The following is a 21,333-nucleotide window of genomic DNA, read 5'->3' on the forward strand; positions in this document are numbered from 1 at the left end:
AATATATCTGCTTCTTTCTCCCTCTGTCCAAATCCTCAGAGTTGAAATCTTGGCTACGTTTGTATATGTGGTTTCCATAAGTTTTAAATCTGACATTCAGTTCAATCTTTGTCTCCAATAGCATTCTCTCCAGTCAACCAAACTGTCTCAGACAGGTGTAGGTTTTTATAGAGAGATGACACACACCCATGTGAGTGTGTGCATGCACACACACAATTTAAATATGCCAGATATAACAGATATAATCCTGTATGTTTTACCTAAACATTGCCACTTTGATGATTCCGTAAGAATTGCATATCTGGAGTTACTTGAAACTAGCCAAAATCTTTTTTTATTTGTCTCTTGAATTGGTCTTGTGCATTGCTTTTTGATGGTTTTTGCCCAGTTTTCCACTTTAAGTAGTTACTTTTGTGACTGATTTGTAGAAGATCTTAGATATTAATACTAGTTCTGTGTCCTGTGTTGCAAATATTTTTCCAGTTTGCCATTTCCTTTTTGAATGTTATGTGACTTCTGACATATGGAAATTTTTTCCTAATATAATCAAGATACTCCACTTTTCTAGTTCCTAACTTTTTGTTGTTATTGTTCAGACGTTCAGTCATGCCCAGCTCTTCGCGACCCCATGGACTGCAGCACAGCAGGCTTCCACGTCCTTCACCATCTCCTGGAACTTGCTCAAACTCATGTCCATTGAGTCAATGATGCCACCCAACCATCTCATCCTGTCTAACTTTTAGCCAAGCGTTTTGAAAGGTCACAGGTTTGAGGCAAAGACCTGTGAAAGTCATCTGATACCACATTCCCTATCATGTCATTGAAAGAGCAGAGCAGGGGTTAGATCTGGGAGAAAGGATTGGATTTACATGTATTCTTTCAAAAAGAACCCCTTTTGAAACTCGAGGAATGGAAGTAGGAGGAAGGCAATGTGGGGAGGGGTGGGGATGCCACCAGTGCCTTTAGGAGAGTAATTTATGTGAACAGAAATTGGATGACTATTCCATAACCTTTTCAAAGTTCCTAAGCTTTGGGCTGATTTCAGGGGATTTTGGGGGGGCTAATTCCTGCCCAGACTTGGGCAACCTGAATGATTCAGTGGCCCGGGGCTCCCTGGGGGCAAGGAAACCCTTTCAGTGGCTAGCAGTGTGGCAAGAGGTGAAAGTTGCTGCCTTCCCACAGCTCTGACCAGTCCTCTGACACATGCCACCAGGGTACCTTCGCAGAGTTTCACACTTTGCTAGAATCTTTCACATGTTCTATCTTGCTTGATTATCTTTGCAACTATGTCAAATGAGTAGGATACACCAAGGTTTCCCACCCTCATTTTTACAGAGTAGAAGCAAACAATTTCAAATTGAACTGACTTTGCAAACTCACTCAGTGATTGAGTTATGAAGTAAGGTGAGGAGCACAGGCCACTACGAAGGGGCAGTGTGGCCAACTAGAAGGTATACAGGCAAAGAAACTGGGCACGTCTGCTATGAAATGCCAGCCCAGCCACTTACTTACTGTCTGACCTCAGGCAAGTAACTTACCTTCTGAGCTTCTATTTCTTATCTATAAAATGGAATAATGGTGACTGTCTTGCAGGATTGATGTGGGGATTAGGTGATATAGGATTCCATCTTCTTCAGGTCTTTTATCTTACTGGTTTGTATGTTTTTGAGGGCCTCCTTGAAGATATATGGAAGGAGCTGTCTATAGACATTCTGGAGACAGAGAGAGCACGGAGAGCCTCTGCACAGGGCTTGGCACAGAGCAGATGCTGGAAAACCCAGCTCCTCTTCCATCATGTGGAGAAGGAAATCGCAACCCACTCCAGTATTCTTGCCTGGAGAGTCCCGTGGACAGAGGAGCCTGGTGGGCTGCTGTCCATGGGGTTGCACAGAGTTGGACACGACTGAGCGATTTCACTTTCACTTTCCACTTTCATGCATTGGAGAAGGAAATGGCAACCCACTCCAGTATTCTTGCCTGGAGAATCTCAGGGACGGGGGAGCCTAGTGGGCTGCCGTCTATGGGGTCACACAGAGTTGGACACGACTGAAGTGACTTAGCAGCAGCAGCAGCTTCCATCATGCCAGCTTACAAGCTCCTGAGACCTAAGATGCTCCCAGAGGCTTTCCTCTGAGGGGTCCTTGTTGGCTTATAATCCCACCCCTCCAGAAGCCCTTTCCTATCATAACATTTAGAATGTTGCTGGCATTAAAGAGAATATGACTCACTAAAAAATAACAATTATTTGCTCAGTCGGTCATTGTATAAGTAGGCTCAATGGCTCATACATAAATGTAAATGATCCTGAAAGAGGATTATTGAAGTAAGAGTCCAGCAAAAGGCCTCAGGAGAGGCGAAGAGCAACAGTTGGCAAACCACTGCCTCAGGACCAAATCCGGCCCCCCACCTGCCCTTGTAAATAAAGGGTTTTTTCCAACCATACAATATGGTAGCCTTTAAAGTTAATGTAATTTAGTGATGTTTAATTAATATTTTTTCCAATTTTATTAAGATATAGTCCTTTCTCTCTCTCTTCCATTTATATACATATCACCAATAAAGTTTTATTGGAACACAGACACGCCCATTTGTTCACATGGCAACTATAGCTGCTTTTGCTCCAACAGCAGGGTTGACTAGTTGCAATGGACTCCGTAGGCTTCACAGAGCCAAAAAAAATTTACTCTTTGCTCCTTTATAGTAAAGGTGTGCCAACAAGTGGTTTGTGAACTACCACTTTCAAGACGTGACCTTAGACATTATTTATACTCATTATACCTCAAGTACCTTATCTATAAATAGGGATTATAACGGTAGTGAATGAACAAGAGAATCCATGTATAAGCCTTGCATACAGTGAGTCCTCAGTTAACAATAGCTGTCATTATTAATATTTATGCCATTGATTTACAGCAAAGGCCCTTGGATAAAACCGTTACCTGTCTCAGGAACAAACACCTATGCATTTACCCTAGTTTCAAAGGTCCCCCATGCAGATATCAATAGCAACTAAAAGAGCCACCTTTTCTTGCCACAGTCATGTTTTCTTAAGAAGAGCCATTTCAATGCCATTAGCTCAGCTTCTAGGATGTTAAAAGCTTACGCTACCGTTCCTCCACACTTAATGTGGACATTTGGATCAGTATTACTATTTTCCAATAGGCTGTGTACCCTATCTGGGAGAGGGGGAATTGAATGAGGCATTTTGTTGGAATTAAATGTCAAGAGTACCAGCTGCTTCCTTCTAAAATTATGAGCTAGATATTCCAAAAGGTGTGAACCATCAATCAAAGTACATTGGAAGATTTTACATCTAGTTGTTTGTTGTTAGAAAATTAAAAAAAGATTTTTAAAGAAAACCAACCTTGACAAATGGCATTGAAATCCATTAAGGAAGCTGAGAAAATAGTAGTCCCACTTGTCTCCTAAATATAGTGGAAAATGCTTTCTCAGTGTAAAGAAGAAGTCTTGTCCTCGGTCCAATCAGCATATGGAGGTGATTTCCAAGAGAGAAGTGAAAAAAAAAAAAAAAAAATCCCGCAACTCAACCTTTCAGAAGTATCATAGTCATGCAGGGAGAAAATCTCGTACCCTCTTCCTCATTGTCAACCTTTGCAGGTTAAAAGAGCCAAGAGGACCCATCCCTGTGGTGGGGGTTGGGGATGGGTGCAATTCTCCAGCCCAGCTTCTTGCAAGGTGGCTAGGCCTGGGAGGAGAGAGATTAGGAGGGTCTGCCCACTTTCTCACCAGGTACAGCATTACCTATCCAGGATGCCTTCTTTTGTGGATTACCTGCACCCCAGAAAGGCCACTGCTATGGGCTGTATCTCATCAACTCAGCCTTGGCATGGAGAAGAATCTTCTCCTCACCCCCACAGCCCAAATCCAGGAGCCTGAGTGGGTGGTGGAAAGGCAGGGATGACTGTGAGTCACAGGGGTCCTTTCATCAGAATCCCTCCTCCACCCCACTCCCATGCCCACTCATGCTACCCTCGTTGTATAGGCTCTGTATTCAGGCAACTTCTTAAAGTAGTTCTTAAGCTTGAATGACCATGACAATCACCTACAGAGCCCTTCAAAAGCATCAATGCTTGACCTGGGGCCCCACCCCTAGAAATCCTGATATAATATAGGTCTAGGGAGGGTGCTAGGCATTCCTTTTTTTAGGTGTGTGTGGGGGGAGTGCTACATATTCAAAACCTCCCAAATAATCCAAATCTGTTGACCTACTATGTGTCAGGCAGTCTTTTAGGTGGGTTGAACAGTGATGAGCATAGGCAAGGTACCTGGTCTCATGAAGCTTATGGTCCAGTGGAGAAGGTGGAGAATAAATAGATGAATGGCCAAGATATTTTCTAACACACTATTTTCCAGGTAGTACTTACCAGCAAAATAAAGCTGGGGCTGAGTAGGAGAGAGCTGGCAGAGGGGGGATTGTTAACTTTAGATTGTGTGTGCTTAGTTGCTCAGTTGTGTCCGATTATCTGTGACCCCATGGACTGTAGCCCTTCGGGTTCCTCTGTCCATGGAATTCTCCAGCAAGAATGCTGGAATTGGTGATTGTTCCCTTCTCCAGGGGATCTTCCTGACCCAGGGATCAAACCCAGGTCTCCTGCATTGCAGGAGGATTCTTTACCATCTAAGCCACCAGGGAAGCCTTTACATTTACAAACTTTAGATTGCATAACTTTAGGTTGACTTAAGTTGTTTTCATACCTTGGCTATTGTGAGTAATGCTGCAACAAGTGTGGGAGTGCAGATATCTCTTTGAGATAACAGCTTTGTTTTCTTTGGGTATGTACCCAGCAGTGAAGTTGCTGAATTGTATAGTAGTTCTATTTTTAATTTCTTATGGAATCTCCATACTGGATGTACTTTTATTTCGTTAATACAAGACACACACAGAATAGAGCAATGCCTGTGAGTATGTGTACAGGTTTGTGTGTGTGTGTTTGAGGCAGAGAGGAAGAAAGTAAGGACATAAATGTGGTAATATCTCATTGAAGAAAAAATGAGAAAAACTGAGACGTTCCAATAACCTTCATTTCTGAATTTGGACAACTCCTCCCTACACTAATGTCCTTTTAGATTTTCACAGTTGAAATGCCTAAGGAAGGACACAAAACTGTCCAAGATATGAATCTTGCTATTATTTCAATTTCCTAGACGAGTAATTAAACCCTCGAAGGTCTGATCCACCGTGGCATTTTCCCCTCTTCTCTCTTTTCCTCCTTTGCCTTCAGCAGGGGAACTCTGCCCTCCGAGGAGGCTTTTGGGCAGTTCTGTCCCTGCAGCCACCTGACTCCAGCTCAGAACAGGAGCCTGAGAGCAGAAGCCTGAGAGTAGATGTGTGTTTCTCCCCCAAGTCAAGCCTTTTAACTGGCCACTGTAGCTGCTTCTGAGACAAGGAGAAATGGGAGCCATTTCTCCTTGTTTAATCTCACATCCTCTTCATGCCCAAAACTCAGATTTAAGAGACTGGAGGTTGATCTCCCAATAGATGTGCTACCAACAACATATGAATCCAATGTAATGCTCACAATAATAAAGAATCAGTGATGTTTGCTACTGCGAAATATTTCCACATGGCAAATTAATTCATACTGATTATGAACTGGCAACTAATGGTAATATTAATTTTATCAGAAGAAAACACAACCTAAATTCACATGTGCTCTTAAAGCCGCAGACAAATCTGTTTTAAAAAGCAAATATAGCCATGGATGGTAGGAGAATCCGGGTCCAGCAGCAACTCTGTGATGGGTACCTCCGTGGCAATCTGTGTCATGCAGGGCACAATGGGAGAGAGAAGAGGATGAATCCTGGGCTGAAGACAGCTTACACATAGATTGGAAAAACAAAACCTACCCATGAAATAATTAGCTTAATTCAAGGAAAAACACTGTATTTAGTTCACCCCTCCTTAAGATCATGCAATAGAATTTATCTTCTTGGGAGAGATAATTCGCTATAAGAGTAGCAAAAGAAGTTACAGGAAGAAGCTGAATTTAAGTTCAGTCTGGAAGATGAGGTGGGTCAATAGAAAGAATATTCCTGGATGACCAACCAGTCTAATCAAGGGCAAAGAGGTAAGAGTTAGTTTGCCCCATGTAGAAAACAGTGAAAGAGTGTTCTCCACTGGGTTGAGGGGATTTTAGAGACAAAGGGAATTGAATTGGACCTGCTTATAAAGGACTTTGAAGGTCAGAGAGAGAGATTTACACTTGATTTGCTCTGTGTATCAGATGGGGAATATATTTAGCTACAAGCCACAGAACTCTGAATACATTTTCTTAAGCAAGTAAAGGATTTATTTTCTTAAATAACAAGAAATACAGCACCAAATGGATGCAGGAGTTGCACAGTGACACTTTTCCTCTTGCCTTCAGCCATACTTTGTGGAAGGCATTGTCATTAACCTTATCACTTCACTGTTCCAATATGACTGCTCCATCTCCAGCCTCGTATCCATGTTTCAGGCAGAAAAAAGAGACAGGAAAGGATAAAGTGGGTGGTTTCTGCATTAGGAGTGCAAAAGCTTTCTCAGAAGTTCCTAGCATCCTTTGCTTACATCTCATTGGCCAATACTGTGGCACAAGGCAACTCCTAACTGAAAGGATGTCCAGGAAGGGGAGTGTTCTTGCCAGGCACGTCATCACCATAAGAAAATTAGGGTGATGAATGTTCAGAAGATGGAATTAGCATTGGTATTAAAGAGATTTGGAAGAAAGGAGAAGTACGATCTGGAAAAGTGGATGGACACTGTTGAAAGTAATCCTGGAGTAATGTGCTGGGCACTTGAACTAGAGTCCTAGGTATGGGAACGGAAAGAAAATGAGGTGCTAATAGTCACGTCAAAGGAACAATGAACAAAATGTTGTAAAAACCACCAAAGAATGAATGGTCAAGGTGGTTAGGTGTTGGCAAATTGACTTCTCGGTCCTTTTTTCTATGCAGAAAGTTAACATTTGGGGTGGATGAGAGAGAACTTATTAGAAAGGAGAACCTGATAAAGAAAAACCTCAGAATCAGAGACATGCTGAAGCAATAACAAATCCTAAACTGTATTACATTATATATTATTACAGATAAAAACAGAATAAAATCATTTTAAGACTAGAAAATTATTGCAATTTGAAAATGAATCACTTAAAAATGTTAGTGAGTACCAGTCATTGTACAAGTCAGAGAAGGCAGAGAAAAGTTTGGGAACTGGTCCTGACCTCAAGGGGGTCACAGAGTGGTGGGGAGGCAGATTGCTGCAGTACTCTGGGAGGAAGCTATATCAAGGGTGTGGGTACAGACTTGGGGACTGAGAGGAAAGAGGGACTAACTCTATCTGAGGGCTGGAGCACACTTTGTGCTTTGACATTTTATGATTTTGCAGTGGCATAAATAGAATGATACTTCTGGTCTGAAAGGAGCTTTTAAGTTAACTACCTCGAGGTTCCGGGGTGGGGAGGACTTGACATCGCCCACATCCAACAGTCTCATCCTTAGCGTCTTGGAGTTCCTTCTCAGTCCTGGGGAGAGAGCCGAGGAAAAACTCAGGGCTGGGCAGAATGGAGAAACGGGATTCATCATATTTGAGTGTGATTCTGTAATCACTGTGAATCCTGAAGTCAGACTTATCTTTTTGGGGAAATGAGACAGTCAGTTCAGATGCTCAGTCATGTCCAGCTTTTTGCGACCCCATGGACTGCAGCACAACCAGCTTCCCTGTCCATCATCAACTCAAGGAGCTTGCTCAAACACATGTCCATCAAGACGGTGATGCCATCCAACCATCTCATCCTCTGTCGTTCTCTACTCCTCCCGCCTTCAATCTTTCCCAGTGTCGGAGTCTTCTCCAATGAGTCGGCTCTTCAAATCAGGCGGCCAAAGTACTGGAGCTTCAGCTTTAGCATCATTCCTTCCAATGAACACCCAGGACTGATCTCCTTTTGAATGGACTGGTTGGATCTCCTTGCAGTCCAAGGGACTCTCAAGAGTCTTCTCTAACACCATAGTTCAAAAGCATCAATTCTTTGACGCTCAACCTTCTTTATGGTCCAACTCTCACATCCACACATGACTACTGGAAAAACCATAGCTTTGACTAGACGGACTTTTGTGGGCAAAGTAATGGCTCTGCTTTTAAATATGCTATCTAGGTTAGTCATAGCTTTTCTTCCAAACCTGAACTTTCAAGATTGAATGTAGTTTACCTGTGGTTGAATGTAGTTTATTTGTGACTTTCTTCATGTGGTCTTTGTGGTTGCTTATACTTATTTCCTTGATGATACAAGCCTGGGTCATAAAGCTGCATGCCCAAAGTATAAACCAGGGTAAACTCTGCTGTTAGGTAAGCAGAGGAAGGTTCAGAGGTTCAGTGACTTATCCGAGGTCAGAGGTAAAAATGTGGGCGCCAGAACTCTAATTATTCTGCTGCCCGGGCATCAAAAGATGTTGGGCAGAAAAAGAGTCCAGGGAAACGTATAAAGAGAATTGTTCAGCTTTCAAAAGGAAGGGGATTTCAATACTAATTTTGTCTGAATATTTGCTGTTTGAAAGACAATATGCATTTTTATATTTTAAATGCAAGTATTTGAATAACTAAGTTACTCACAGTATATAATTGTATCAGTTGAAAGGGTATGTAATTAAAAGTCTCCTCTCTGTGCAGGGAGTTGTACAACTGAGCAGCATCTTCCTACAGACTGATGGAACTGTTCCTTCAGACTAGCGGCTAGACTTTCAAGCCTTCTGCCTCCAGCCATACAGTCTTTCTCTGGCGAGGCAACTAATACTACAAAATTCCTGTATTTCTTTCCAAAAATAGACTATGTGTACAAGTACATGGGGAGATGAGTCTATATATTTTATAAGTACATATATTTTCCAAGAATGGTTTTAGTGAGTAGAATGAATACAAGAATCAGCAATGAAGCAGGTCAATGAAAAAATCTTGAACTAAAAAGCATAAAGGAAAAAGGAATGACTATTCACCAGAAGGCAGGAAAAGAGCAGGAACCCGACCCATGTTAAAATAAAAAGAAAGGATGAGGTCTCAGATCCATCTGCCCATTAGGATGGGCATTTCCACAAAGCTAATGAGTATTTGCCTGGAGATCACGGAGCACTTGGTGCTGTTGAGTAAGCAGGAGAAATGGTGGTGGCCTGCCCTCCTGGGATATTGTTTGCTAGAATGGTGACATACTCCCTCAGAGGCCTCCCTCAGGCATGTGGTCACTGTCCCCTTAGGCATTTCCAGAGCCCTCCCACATTCATTCATTTCAGTGTTACAGGACATTCCATCTTCCAGGTCAACAGAATAGGGCACACACTGGCCAAAGATTCTGAGCCAGGATAAAGCAGAGGGGACCATGTTTTCTGGGAAGCACAATCCTAGTCATTGCCACACCTTCCCGAAAGCCCCTTCCTCACTGGAGATGTTCTTGGCAGTTCATTGATGTGAAGTTGGCTCAGGATCAATTGGAACAGGCCAAGTAAACCAGTCATTTCTTCTTTCAAGTAATGGCAAAATTCTGCTTGGGATCATAGAGCAAGAGCAAGCTAGAACATGGCACCTGCCAAGTAAATTCCCAAGCAGTTATTGAATCCCAACAATATATAAGGCAACAGGCATGTTTCTGACTTTCTACCAGATTCTGTTAGAAATACAAGCTACTCACCCACACAGAAAGGGGACTAGCAGCACAGGACCCAGTCAATGAGTGGAACAAACACGATAGACTTCAGAAAAGTGGGAAATGTTCTTCCAACTCTGGTGGAAAGGCAAGTTTCACCTCTGAGTCTCCATAAAGCCTCCAATAGGTTCAGAAAAGTGGGAAATGTTCTTCCAACTCTGGTGGAAAGGCAAGTTTCACCTCTGAGTCTCCATAAAGCCTCCAATAGGTTAGGTTCTTTCCACCTCCTGCCCTGTAGAAACTTGGGACACTCTGGTTAATATCTTCAATGAAAGGTATCAGAAAGAAGATAGCTGGCTACACAGGTAGACTTCACAGAGTATCGGCTCCTGGTGGGACTGCCATGATTCAGGATTTGGTCAGCAGGCTTGCAGATTCACCAGTTCCATTTTTTAAGAGACTCCATTAATCAGTCTTGGGGGAAATGATTCATTCACAAGAGTGATCTATGGACCTAAATGTCAATATCAACCTATTAATTGACAAGGGGTAGGAGCATATTTTCTAGTCACCAGAATGATCTTCCCCACTAAAGGCAGAGTAACTTACATTTCAAAGCATGTTGGAGCAATTAGAGAAGACTATTTGCTGAACACGCAAGCAGGGCCAAAGATTAGAAGACCTGGAAGGATACAGTTTAACGCACAATCCCTGCCTCACAAAGTTCTTGCTGAATAGAATACACACAAAAACAAAAAACCTGGTATCGGCCATATATAACATCTCCCCTTTGGACAGAGCAGGAATTTGGATCATCAAATTCTTAAAAACAAAGACCCCTCTTTATACACCATATGTGTGTTATTGGATGCTTTCTAAAGATATGAACTGATTAGAGTGTAGAGTCTGGTCATCTTAACTACTGCTGGGTATTTCTCAAATATCCTCAATTATGTCTTTTATAATATACAGAAGGGCATTTTGTACATTTCTTTTATATTTTTAAAATTAGTTTGAATTTATGCACAGTAAAATTTATTTCTTTTGTTCCATGAGTTTTGACAAATATGACAATTATGATACAAAACAGATTTTTGCTCCCCTTTCCACAAAACTATTGCCTTGAGTGACATTTTTGAAATAGGTTCCTTCCACACATGGCTAACTGCATCTATTATGTGTTGGTTCTTACTACTTTTGCTTGCCAGAGGGTCACATTTTCTGGTATTATCTACCGATTCGAAGGTCCAACAGACCAAATATGCTGTCATTTTCAGAGACAGACTAAATTCAGACTAAATTTTAAACATGCATGTATTTATTGGCTTAGCTAGGAGTGGGTATATCAAGTTTACTTAATTTATGAACATGAAATAATAAAATTTAGATATATTCTAAGGATACTCCAAAGAAATTAGGAGAAAAATTCTAACATTCCAGTTGGAGCTCCATCCCTGGCTGATATATTAGCTCTGAGAGTTGGGAGAGAGAACTGCTAAGTCATTATCTCCAATTCATTTCCTTCCTTTAAATGGGTCACGAGGACAGTGATAACCCTACATGCTAGCAGCTGTTCCAGTGTTCAAGTAACTAGTGCTTTTCAGAAACTAGATCTAGGCATTAAGCACTTTCCTAAATGAAACCCACATTCATTAACCTACGCAAGTTAGTAGCTGAATTTCTTGTTGTTTTAAGAAGGACTCTTTAAAATCATATCTATATCTATACGTAAATAGTATGTATGCACGCTCATTATGGACAATTTAAACAATGGAAAACAAAATTTGACTTTATGTTATGTCTTGGTGGTATTTAGTAACTTAAAAAAAAACATTATGTGAGTTCAATTAACTATTGCACATGTGAATAGGTCTCATTACCAATTAATATTTTCTGACCAACCTAGGAAACTCAACTCATGCTATGGGCGGATAGATTACTTTTTATAATAAAATGAAAGGAATTCAGGTTTACAAACTAAACAGGGGACACAGGAGCATCCAGAAGGGCCCTGGGGTCTGGCTAACAGGCATCTGGTTCCCTCTTCTGGAGTCTCCATCTAATCCAGGGAGTGACAAGGCAGACCATTTATTTCTTGAGAACACAATGCTCTACCTGCCAGATGCATACAGAGATCCTTCTGTTCCTGCCAATATCGGGAACTCAAGACTGAATCATTACTTGCCAAACACCTGCAGATGAGGAAATCAGCAGTACAACCACATATATAGTAAGACAATTATGTTGAATCATCAGAATGTTTAATTCTAAGATTCAAAGTCTTTTTCTGCTACCACAAATTCAGAAAGAACCAGGTGATCCAATAAAATCCCATTTTGGAGGAGCCTTATAATAATATCCCTTTGTATGAATAGAGAGAGGTTGGCAGTCAATCCACGCATTTCCCCTCCTGCCTTCCTGCTATCCTCCCATGACTCCCCACCCTTCGCTGCTCTCACTGCTGCTTCTTATGCTTCAACTTCTCCACTTGCACCTCCTCCCTGCTTCCATCTTTGCTGAGGTCAGAGCTGCAGGGCTGACCACGTAAATACAATGCCACTCTCTCAAACTAAAAGGGAAGTCAGCGTCTCCAATAGGAAAATGTAATGTTTTCCAAGGAAACACTGGGAACCTTCAAGGAATAAAGAATATCAGAGAATATATTCTTTCACCAATTTCAGAATGAATAGAAATCAGTGTTGTGGAATGAGGATAAACAGATCTGCCCCTGGGATGCTGACTCAGAGTGACTCTTCTAATAGCATTTACTGGACTGAACTTCCATTCCAATGAGAACCACAAAATACCAGTAATTTTATCTGGGGGATATTTATATTTTGGTGCAGTAGGTGAATTCCCAATTAAAGGGCATTATTAGAAGAATTTTTTTCCCCAAAACTAAATGTAGTTTCTTCTTGGTTAAGCCTTGTATTTCTAATTGATCTTTATGGTTCAAAGAGGAGATTTTGTTTTTGTTTTTAAAATCCATTCATTCCCCATTTCCTCATTAACTAACTCTCATGGGTAACACCTGTTAGACAAGACATCCTGAACCCCATTTTCCTCTAGAATAGATCAACCCAGTATTCTCCTCCTCAAACCATGTGCTTCGTGACTTACAGCCTGTTGGGTTTGGTGGCTGAGTATACATGGAAGAAAGCCAGGGACCTTAGAACATTCTTTGACTACAGCAATGAAAATGCATGATTATTCTAAGGCTGCTCCCTCTCCACCCTCACGTTAGTACAAAGGATAGACTGCTACTAACTTCCCAGACATTTCCTTGGGGTGGAAGAGTGAGGGTAATCACCCACTCCTGGTTTATGCTTCACAGTTTCAATCCAGGGGTCTTTCTAACTGCCACCTTTTGGACTTTCCAGGCACCTCTTTTCTGACTGAGTTGCAGAACCTTGTACCCTAGCATTAGTACAGCCAGGATTTAGGGCTTACCCTGAATCTGAGAGTCAATTCAGAGGATGATATCCTTGGGAACTGAGCCAAACAAAAGCACACGCAAGGTGTATATATTGGGTTCTTCCCACAGTGACTGCCTGAGAATTTATGTGTCCTCATGATCTGATTAGGTATGTCCTCCAAAAGTCACCTGCGGTCTATATAAATGTAAGATATAATAAAATTCAACATAAAAGTTTCCATATGGAGACTTTAAGAATAAAAGTAAGAACCATTCATTTCTTCTCTCATCCCACAGCGGTTTATTGATCACCTGCCTTGTGCCAGGCATCACGCTGGGGTCTGGAAACCAGCAGTGTATCCAACAGACCCAGTCTCTGCCCTCACAGGAGCAGGAGCTGCAAGAGCTGGTTTGCCATTGTTGACTCAGCACTGCCCCAGTGTCTGAGACTTTGAATTTGACATACAGGTCCTCTGTCTCTGGGAAAGTGACCTCTTATATTAGGCAGGGACAATTCCTCAGCTTCCCACAGACTGGCTAAAATAGCTCATGAGACCACCCCGTCCCCTTTGTCCCAACCCAATCCCAAAACCCTTTTGTAACCAAAGTCATCTGTTACGAACGTAAGACTTGAAGATATGTCCATAATAGTAAAGAGCCATAGAGAAGGGATGAGAGAGTATCCTTACACTAGAAGGTTGATTCCCATACTAAGTAAATAAACTCATCCTGGTCTTTCCCATTGGCTTTTTTGAGTGTGGTTCACAGTGCCTGTTGGGACAAGACCAGCTCAAGGCAAATAGGTATAGCCTTGGTTGGAGGAGGCCCAAAATGCCAGTCACTATTGACCAAGAGCTTCAGCTTGGAAAACAGACATGAGGTCAGTTGGCTTCAATCCCTGATTACCACCTCAGGCCTCCCTTCCTGTTTATCCTTTCTTACCACGCGAGAGTACAGTATTAAACTGTCCAGTGTTAATAAGCTTTCACAAATACACCTTATTTTAAGTATCCAACAACCCCATGGGGATATTTCAACCCCTATTTCACGGATGAGAAAATCAAACCTCCAAATTAACTTCCTCATTTTCCCACAGCTGCTAACACAAAGCCAGCATTCAAACCCAGATCCTCCGGCTTCAAACCAACGCTCTTTGCATTCTCCCATAGCTGTCTACTTTGACAATTTCAGTTCTTTATTTTTGCACATTATTTCAGCACATCCTGGTAGAGAACTGGCTTCTAACCTGCTGTTTTTCTGGGAGCAGCCACGGACTACCAGCCAGAGGGCTTGCAGTTCCTCACCCCCTGTGCTGACCCATGCCTCTCTTGCCTCCTGCATGGGAATCCCACATCTTTCATGGATGCCAGTGGAGCTATTTTTAGAGATAGAGGGGAACGTGTAGGTTGCAAACATTCAGGTCTTTCGGAGTCTGTTAATATTTTTGCAGAGGCCATTCAGGGTTTTAAGTTGACTGATAAAAGGCCTCCTGAGGAGACATCTGTTCTCTGCTCTCCCCTTCAATACTCCCCATCCCTGATATGGACTTGGTTTTGGGGTGTAATTCTTTTACCGCCCACCCCCCTCCAGGGCCCTCTTTGTCACCTTAGATTGAAAAGACAGCTGACTTCTGTCTCAAGAAGGTCAGGAGGAAGCAGATCTAGTTCTCCTTGACCTCTGTAGGGATCGGCAGTGCTCTTTAAGATCTTTATGCAGGAAGGGGATGCTGCCTTACCAGTCTGGAGAAATGTTCATGGATGAATCTCAATGCTTTTCGAAACCTCTTGAGTTACAATTTTATTCTAGAGAGGGCAGACTACTATTTTAGAGGTGGGGTATATATATGCACAAGTCAGAAACTGGGGGGGGGGGGGGGTGGAATTTTTGCCATATTAAAATAGGGAGGAAATTAAAATGTGCATATGTAAAACCTCTGAATTTGCAGACGTAATTCTGCGTTCATGTTAAAAATCACATCATCTCTTCAATAATGTTTCTTCACTTTCATAGGTCAGTGGTGACAAAATAAAATTGCATTTGCCTCACCAGGGTCTACAGAAAATCACTGGTCCTCTCACCTCTGGAACCCTCACACTGCACTGCTCAGCAAGTGGTCATTCCCAGGGGCCAGAGCCCTGGGTGAATCCAGAACCTATCCCAGCCCTGTCTTCAGTGGCTCGAGGCCAGACCTGACTCCTGACCAGGCTGACTGGTTCTCTGAGAGCGTCTGCTGAGCAAAGGGGGCCAATCCCATTCAGGCCCAGAAGATCTAGGTAGAAAGGGCCTTTCTGGAAATGTGAAGTCAGCCATCTGGTTCTTTCCACCTGTACCCAAGCAAGGAGGCTACAAGACTGGCAAGGAGACATGTGTGAGGAAGCATGGCCCCTGGCTGAGATTCTGGCCCCAGAGGCTCTCCCAGACATGCCAGGGAAATCACAGGTACCACAGGAGTCACCAACACCGAAGACCAAGCTCTATGATGACGCCTGTGTGAAGGAAGAGACACAAGTGCAGTCTGAGAGACTCACAATCTTAGGATTTTTTTCCCTGATGTTGCTTCAGGTGGAAGAGTAGAATGCACAGATTGCCAACATGACTCTGTTAACACTGAAGTATATGCTTTTCTTAATCACACTGATCTTGTCTGCTCGATATACCCCAGCAGCCTTGCTGGGGGTGGATATTCAGATAGTCTGAGATCTGTAAACAGTAAAGTCTGTTCTCCTGTGTGGCCTGCAGTATCCCCATGCCCCAGCAGCAAAGGCCCTTAGACAGGGAGAGGCAGTGGAGATCAATTCACTTAGAGAAGAAATAATCCTAAAAGACATTTAAATCGCCATTTGGCAGATGCAATTGCATCTCAAGCTGAGAGAAGGTGTCCTAGTTCTGACTCCTGAACTGAGTAGAAGTGGGATTTCAGCAGTCACTTCATCTCTCTGGGCCTTGGTACTCTCGTCTTAGATGGGGAAAATCCCCAATGAATTCTCAGGTTTCTTCTCAATCCAGCCCGTTCTCATACCCTGCTCCCACCCCAGCCCCAGCCATGGTTTTGTGATTGGGTTTTCACTGGAAACCTAGGGTCCCACTCCAAGAGGCCAGTGCTTTCTACATTAGTAACCGAGTTTGCAAGGGGGAAAAATTATATTTTAAACAGCCTTAGGATAAACGGGGATAGGTATTAAACAAACATTACTCTCTATAAATTGGTACTGACATCTAGCCAAAAATGTTAATGGAAAAAAGGGGATTTTTTTTTTTAAACAATAAATTTCTTTCTTTTTAAAGGAGAATTGCCAAGGATGCAGAAGGAACTGAAGATGGTCAAAGACGAAGATGTGCATTTCAGTTTGGGTGTGAAGAGGGCCCCCTCCTTTCCCCACGGCCTGCAGACCGTGGTTTCCCGAGGGAAGGCTCCCCCAGGACACCCCTTCCCGGAAGCTCTCCGGGGGCCGTTTTCCCAGTTCCGGTACGAGCCTCCTCCAGGAGAGCTAGACGGATACCCAGGGGTCTTTGAAGGAGGAGGGTCTCGCAAACGCAAGAGCATGCCCACCAAGATGCCCTATAACCACCCCGCGGAAGAAGGGGCTCTCGGCCTGCACCCCGAGGAGAGCAAGAACCCGGGGGTCCCGGACCTCCCCCTGCTCTTCCCGCCGCCGCCGCCGCCGCGGCCCAAGTACGACTCGCGGATGATCGACCTGTGTAACGTGGGCTTCCAGTTCTACCGCAGCCTGGAGCACCTGGGCAGCAAGGCCGTCAAGCAGGAGCCCGTGAAGCCCAGCGCCGTGTGGCCTGCGCCCGCGGCCCCTCCGTTCCTGCCCGCGCCCTACCCCTACTACCCCAAGGTGGCCCCGGGCCTCGTGTTCCCCTTCTTCGTGCCCTCGGCCTCACCCTTCCCCTTCAGCCGGCACACCTTCCTGCCCAAGCGGCCGCCGGAGCCGCCGCTGCCCCGCAAAGCCGAGCCGCCCGAGAGCGAGGAGACCAAGCAGAAGGTGGAGCGAGTGGACGTGAACGTGCAGATCGACGACAGCTACTACGTGGACGTGGGCGGCGCGCAGAAGCGCTGGCAGTGCCCCACCTGCGAGAAGTCCTACACCTCCAAGTATAACCTGGTGACCCACATCCTGGGTCACAGCGGCATCAAGCCGCACGCCTGCAGCCGCTGCGGGAAGCTCTTTAAGCAGCTGAGCCACCTGCACACCCACATGCTGACGCACCAGGGCACCCGGCCTCACAAGTGCCAGGTGTGCCACAAGGCCTTCACGCAGACCAGCCACCTGAAGCGCCACATGATGCAGCACAGCGAGGTGAAGCCGCACAACTGCCGCGTCTGCGGCCGGGGCTTCGCCTACCCCAGCGAGCTCAAGGCCCACGAGGCCAAGCACGCCAGCGGGCGGGAAAACATCTGCGTGGAGTGCGGCCTCGACTTCCCTACCCTGGCCCAGCTGAAGAGGCACCTCACCACGCACCGGGGCCCCATCCAATACAACTGCTCCGAATGCGACAAGACCTTCCAGTACCCCAGCCAGCTGCAGAACCACATGATGAAGCACAAGGACATCCGGCCCTACATCTGCTCCGAGTGTGGCATGGAGTTCGTGCAGCCCCACCACCTCAAGCAGCACTCCCTCACCCACAAGGTACTGAGGGGCTCCCTGCCAGGGGCGGGGCTCCCGGCCAGGGGCAGGGCTGGCCCGTCTTTGGAGGAGAGGACCCAGGAGCCCTGCGTGGCTCCCCACCCCTAACACGTGTAGAGCCCTAATGTTCTTCTTCACCTTGAAATGGGAGAGAATGAGGAGCCCAGCCATCAAGCCCTTTCCCATCTAGACTTCTAGAGTCTCAGGTGGGCCGGAAAAGAAATAATGCGGTTTGGAGAGGAGGGTGAGGAAAGATGAACGACACAGCACAGCGGGTCCTTGTGCTGTTACTTAGCCTTCCAGATTTCCTAAGATTTCATGTTTGGAAACTTCATCCAGGGCACTAGCATGAGTGTGTCATCAGTCCCAACGACCCAAGACCAGCTTTGCACCAGGGATACACTAGTCAGAGCCTTCTAGAAAACTCTGGAAAGTTCTCTTGGTCTTTTTCTGCTGAATCTGTGGCTACCTCTTGGTTTAGTTTCTCCTTTCAGCTGCTTCATTTACAGGTGACTCTGCGGGGAGCAGAGTCTTGGCCTGGGTTCAGCAGGATCCGTGCTTCCCCCCCTGAGCTTCTGCCAGGTGGTTGCAGTGCTCTCTGATTTGTATTATAGGAGGCATGAGTGCATTCTTCCCTTCCCCTGTCTCAGATATTCAAGGAGAAATATAGGCCCACATGTCTGCCTTCAGCCTAGTTTGCAGCCAAAGCCCTAGAGTCTCTCAGGATGAACTAAAACAAGTCCCTGGTGTGTCCCTGAAATCTTACCCAGCTAAGCTAACTTAGGTCAACTTTGAGCTTCCAAGAGGGGAAGTTTGCCCCACTGACCTCTACTCTATCACCTTGACTTCAAGTGGTTTTATTGGCAGAAGAGACTTCTAGCGAGCCAGAGTTGCTAAAACAATCTTTCATTCTGAAAGGTCAGTGGAGGACTTTGCCCAGCCAAAATAACATTTCTGCTCTGGCTTTGTGGGTTTCATCTGATCGGTTAAGACCAAACAAGACAAAATGTGTAGCTGCCTTGGCTCTGCACAAACAGCTGCCCTGCAAAAGGCTCCTTAGAAACCCCCAGAGAGGAGGTGCCTGCCTAGTGCAGGAGCCATCATCAAAAAGCCTGAACTGAGAGGCAGCGGCCAGAGGGACTGTGTGCTGATTTCAGGGATTCCTATATGTGTGGAAAAGGAATCAGATACATTGTAGAATGTATGAAACTTCTGTAAGATTGTTCCTATACTTGAATATATGATGTAGTTATCATCTCGATCACAACCAAGTATAGGAATAATCTTGAGAATAAAGATACTGAAGTAAATTTTAAAACTCATTAAGAAAATAGTTTTTGTTAATAATTTTAAACTCACTGTTTGAGTATGCAACACATTTTAAAAATTCATCTTCTTAGGAGGACATTAAAATTTAGATCTCTCCATTAGCATAAATCCTTTCTCGTCTGCAGTCACCTAGAGTAGACAGTATTCCAGTTAGGAAGAGCCCAGCACTCCATTTGAGCGCTTCATCTAGAAAGGCTGAGGGACCCAACTAAGATTATGCAGTCAGTAAATGGCTAGGCAGGGACCCTAACTCCCACCCTTTAGTGCCAGGGGCTCACCAAAATTGAGGAGTGGTACTTTCTTGTACCATGTCCCAAATTAAAGAAATGGAAATATAGGCAGAGAGAACCTTGAAACAACTCCCCGCCCTAGTCCCTATGAATGAATACCAGGCCATATGGGTTTTATAAGGTACAGTTGTTAGCTAAAGACTTGTCTAAACCTGTAATAACCCTAGTTTTATTACCATGGATCACTACGTTTTCCTCCCCAAAAGTCATTCTGGGTCAAAATTTCTTGCAGCAGCCATTTCAGGGAAGCACTGGTCGGCCAGGATTAGGTAATATTCTACTCACGCCGTGAGTGAGTCCCTAGCCATGCTTCAGTTGAGGGCGTTGACGCTAAAGTATTCAAACACTTCTCCACAAACAGCAGGGAAACTAGAAAATCTTCTTTCCTGTTTTCTAATCGAGAAAGCTATCCTCTGCCAGATTTCTCTGTCGGCAGAAGCTGGCTTGGAGGAGCTTCATAGTCAAATCACACCCAGGCCACCATGGCCTGCAGGAACCCAGGGTACCATCTCAAGAGGTCATTATCAAGCTGTGATTTTTTTGAAGTGTGGATCTGTTTGTTTTTGAATTTTCATGTCCTTTAATGAGAACTCTAGAGAACGTTGGTTTTCATACGGGAAATGATATTATAAGTTTAGGAGGTTTTGTTTTTTCATTATCGTGAAAGCTGAATTAGAGACTCATTTTACATAACATTCTGCAGTGCTCTTACCCAAATCCTATTAATCCACGAGAGCTGTTACTGCAGAATTAACCCCAAGCAAGCATCAGGAACAACAGAAGCAATAGCTGTCTTTTCCTCTAACCGTCTGGCTAGTTCATGGTTTTCAGAAGAAAATAAAAGATTATGTAATCAACACTTTTTAAGAAAATAGTTATTTGACAAGGCTACAGCCATACTATTTGGAACTCAACATCTGTCACTAAATTCTTGGTGGATTTATGTGTCAGAGAGAAAAGCAAAGACTGCTGTCCTGATGGCAGTCTGTACCTGCTCACCATGGTTCTTTTGAATCTTGCCTCCTTCCAGGGCGTGAAGGAGCACAAATGTGGGATCTGCGGGCGGGAGTTCACGCTGCTGGCCAACATGAAGAGACATGTGCTGATCCACACCAACATCCGTGCCTACCAGTGTCACCTCTGCTACAAGAGCTTTGTGCAGAAACAGACCCTCAAGGCACACATGATTGTCCACTCGGACGTGAAGCCCTTCAAATGCAAGGTGAGCAGGGGGCCTGAGGGAATGCGGAGAGGAAGGGCTCAGCGCGTGTGCGTGGTCAGTGGTGGTCGACTCTTTGCAACCCTGTGCCCTGTAGCCCGTCAGGCTCCTCTGTCCATGGAATTTTTCAGGCAAGAATACTGGAGCAGGTTGCCATTTCCTACTCCAGGGTATCTTCCTGATCCAGGGATCACACCCACATCTTCTGAGTCTCCTGCAATGGCAGGCAGATTCTGTACCCCTGAGCTACCTGGAAATCCCGGGAGAGCTCAGAGGGCTCTGCAAATGCGGGGGGAAAAGTCTCCAGGGAACCTTGTCCTCAGTCCCCTCAGAAGGGCCTCTGAGGCTCAGCGTATGTCTGCGGCCAGACCCAGGCCATCTGCTGTGTCTCCACCACAGCTGTGCTCAGCTGTGCCCCAGGAGTTGCCCTGCTTGTCTCCCTGTGGAATCGGTCAGTGTGCAGGGCCTGGAAGCAGCCAGACCCGGGAGAGCTGAGGGTGGAAAATCCGTTTGGAGATTGAGGTTTTTACAGGATGAAGGTGATGTGGAGGGCTCCTGTTCTAGAAGGCAGCAACCAGGTGCAGCCCTCTTCCCCTGACAAGCCAGAGACAACACAGAGAAGTCAGAGAAGCTTCCAGCCCTGTCTGCTTCCCTTCCCCTATGCCACCCCCGCTCCCGCCCTCCTGACACTTGGACTGAGCAGTGTAATTTGAGGGTAGGTCTCCTGGAGGGGATGAAAGAGGTTTAAAGGTTAACCCCTCCTGTGACCTCAGAAATGCTTGCTTGGGCAGAGGAACAACTGAATGCTTCTTGTTTA

At 44.7% G+C, this 21,333-nt stretch overlaps 1 protein-coding gene across 1 annotated transcript in view; it reads left to right on the forward strand.

Moving 5' to 3' along the window:
• ZNF366 (zinc finger protein 366) overlaps positions 1 to 21,333 on the forward strand; it is a 64,238-nt gene that overhangs the window by 25,928 nt on the left and 16,977 nt on the right. Inside the window, exons 2-3 of the mRNA XM_027520198.1 lie at positions 16,330 to 17,681; positions 20,328 to 20,519. Of these exons, the coding sequence (XP_027375999.1) occupies positions 16,344 to 17,681; positions 20,328 to 20,519 (1,530 nt within the window). The 5' untranslated portion in view covers positions 16,330 to 16,343. The remainder of the gene's footprint in view (positions 1 to 16,329; positions 17,682 to 20,327; positions 20,520 to 21,333) is intronic.

The sequence above is a fragment of the Bos indicus x Bos taurus genome, chromosome 20, assembly GCF_003369695.1.
Source record: "Bos indicus x Bos taurus breed Angus x Brahman F1 hybrid chromosome 20, Bos_hybrid_MaternalHap_v2.0, whole genome shotgun sequence".
Taxonomy (NCBI): domain Eukaryota; kingdom Metazoa; phylum Chordata; class Mammalia; order Artiodactyla; family Bovidae; genus Bos; species Bos indicus x Bos taurus.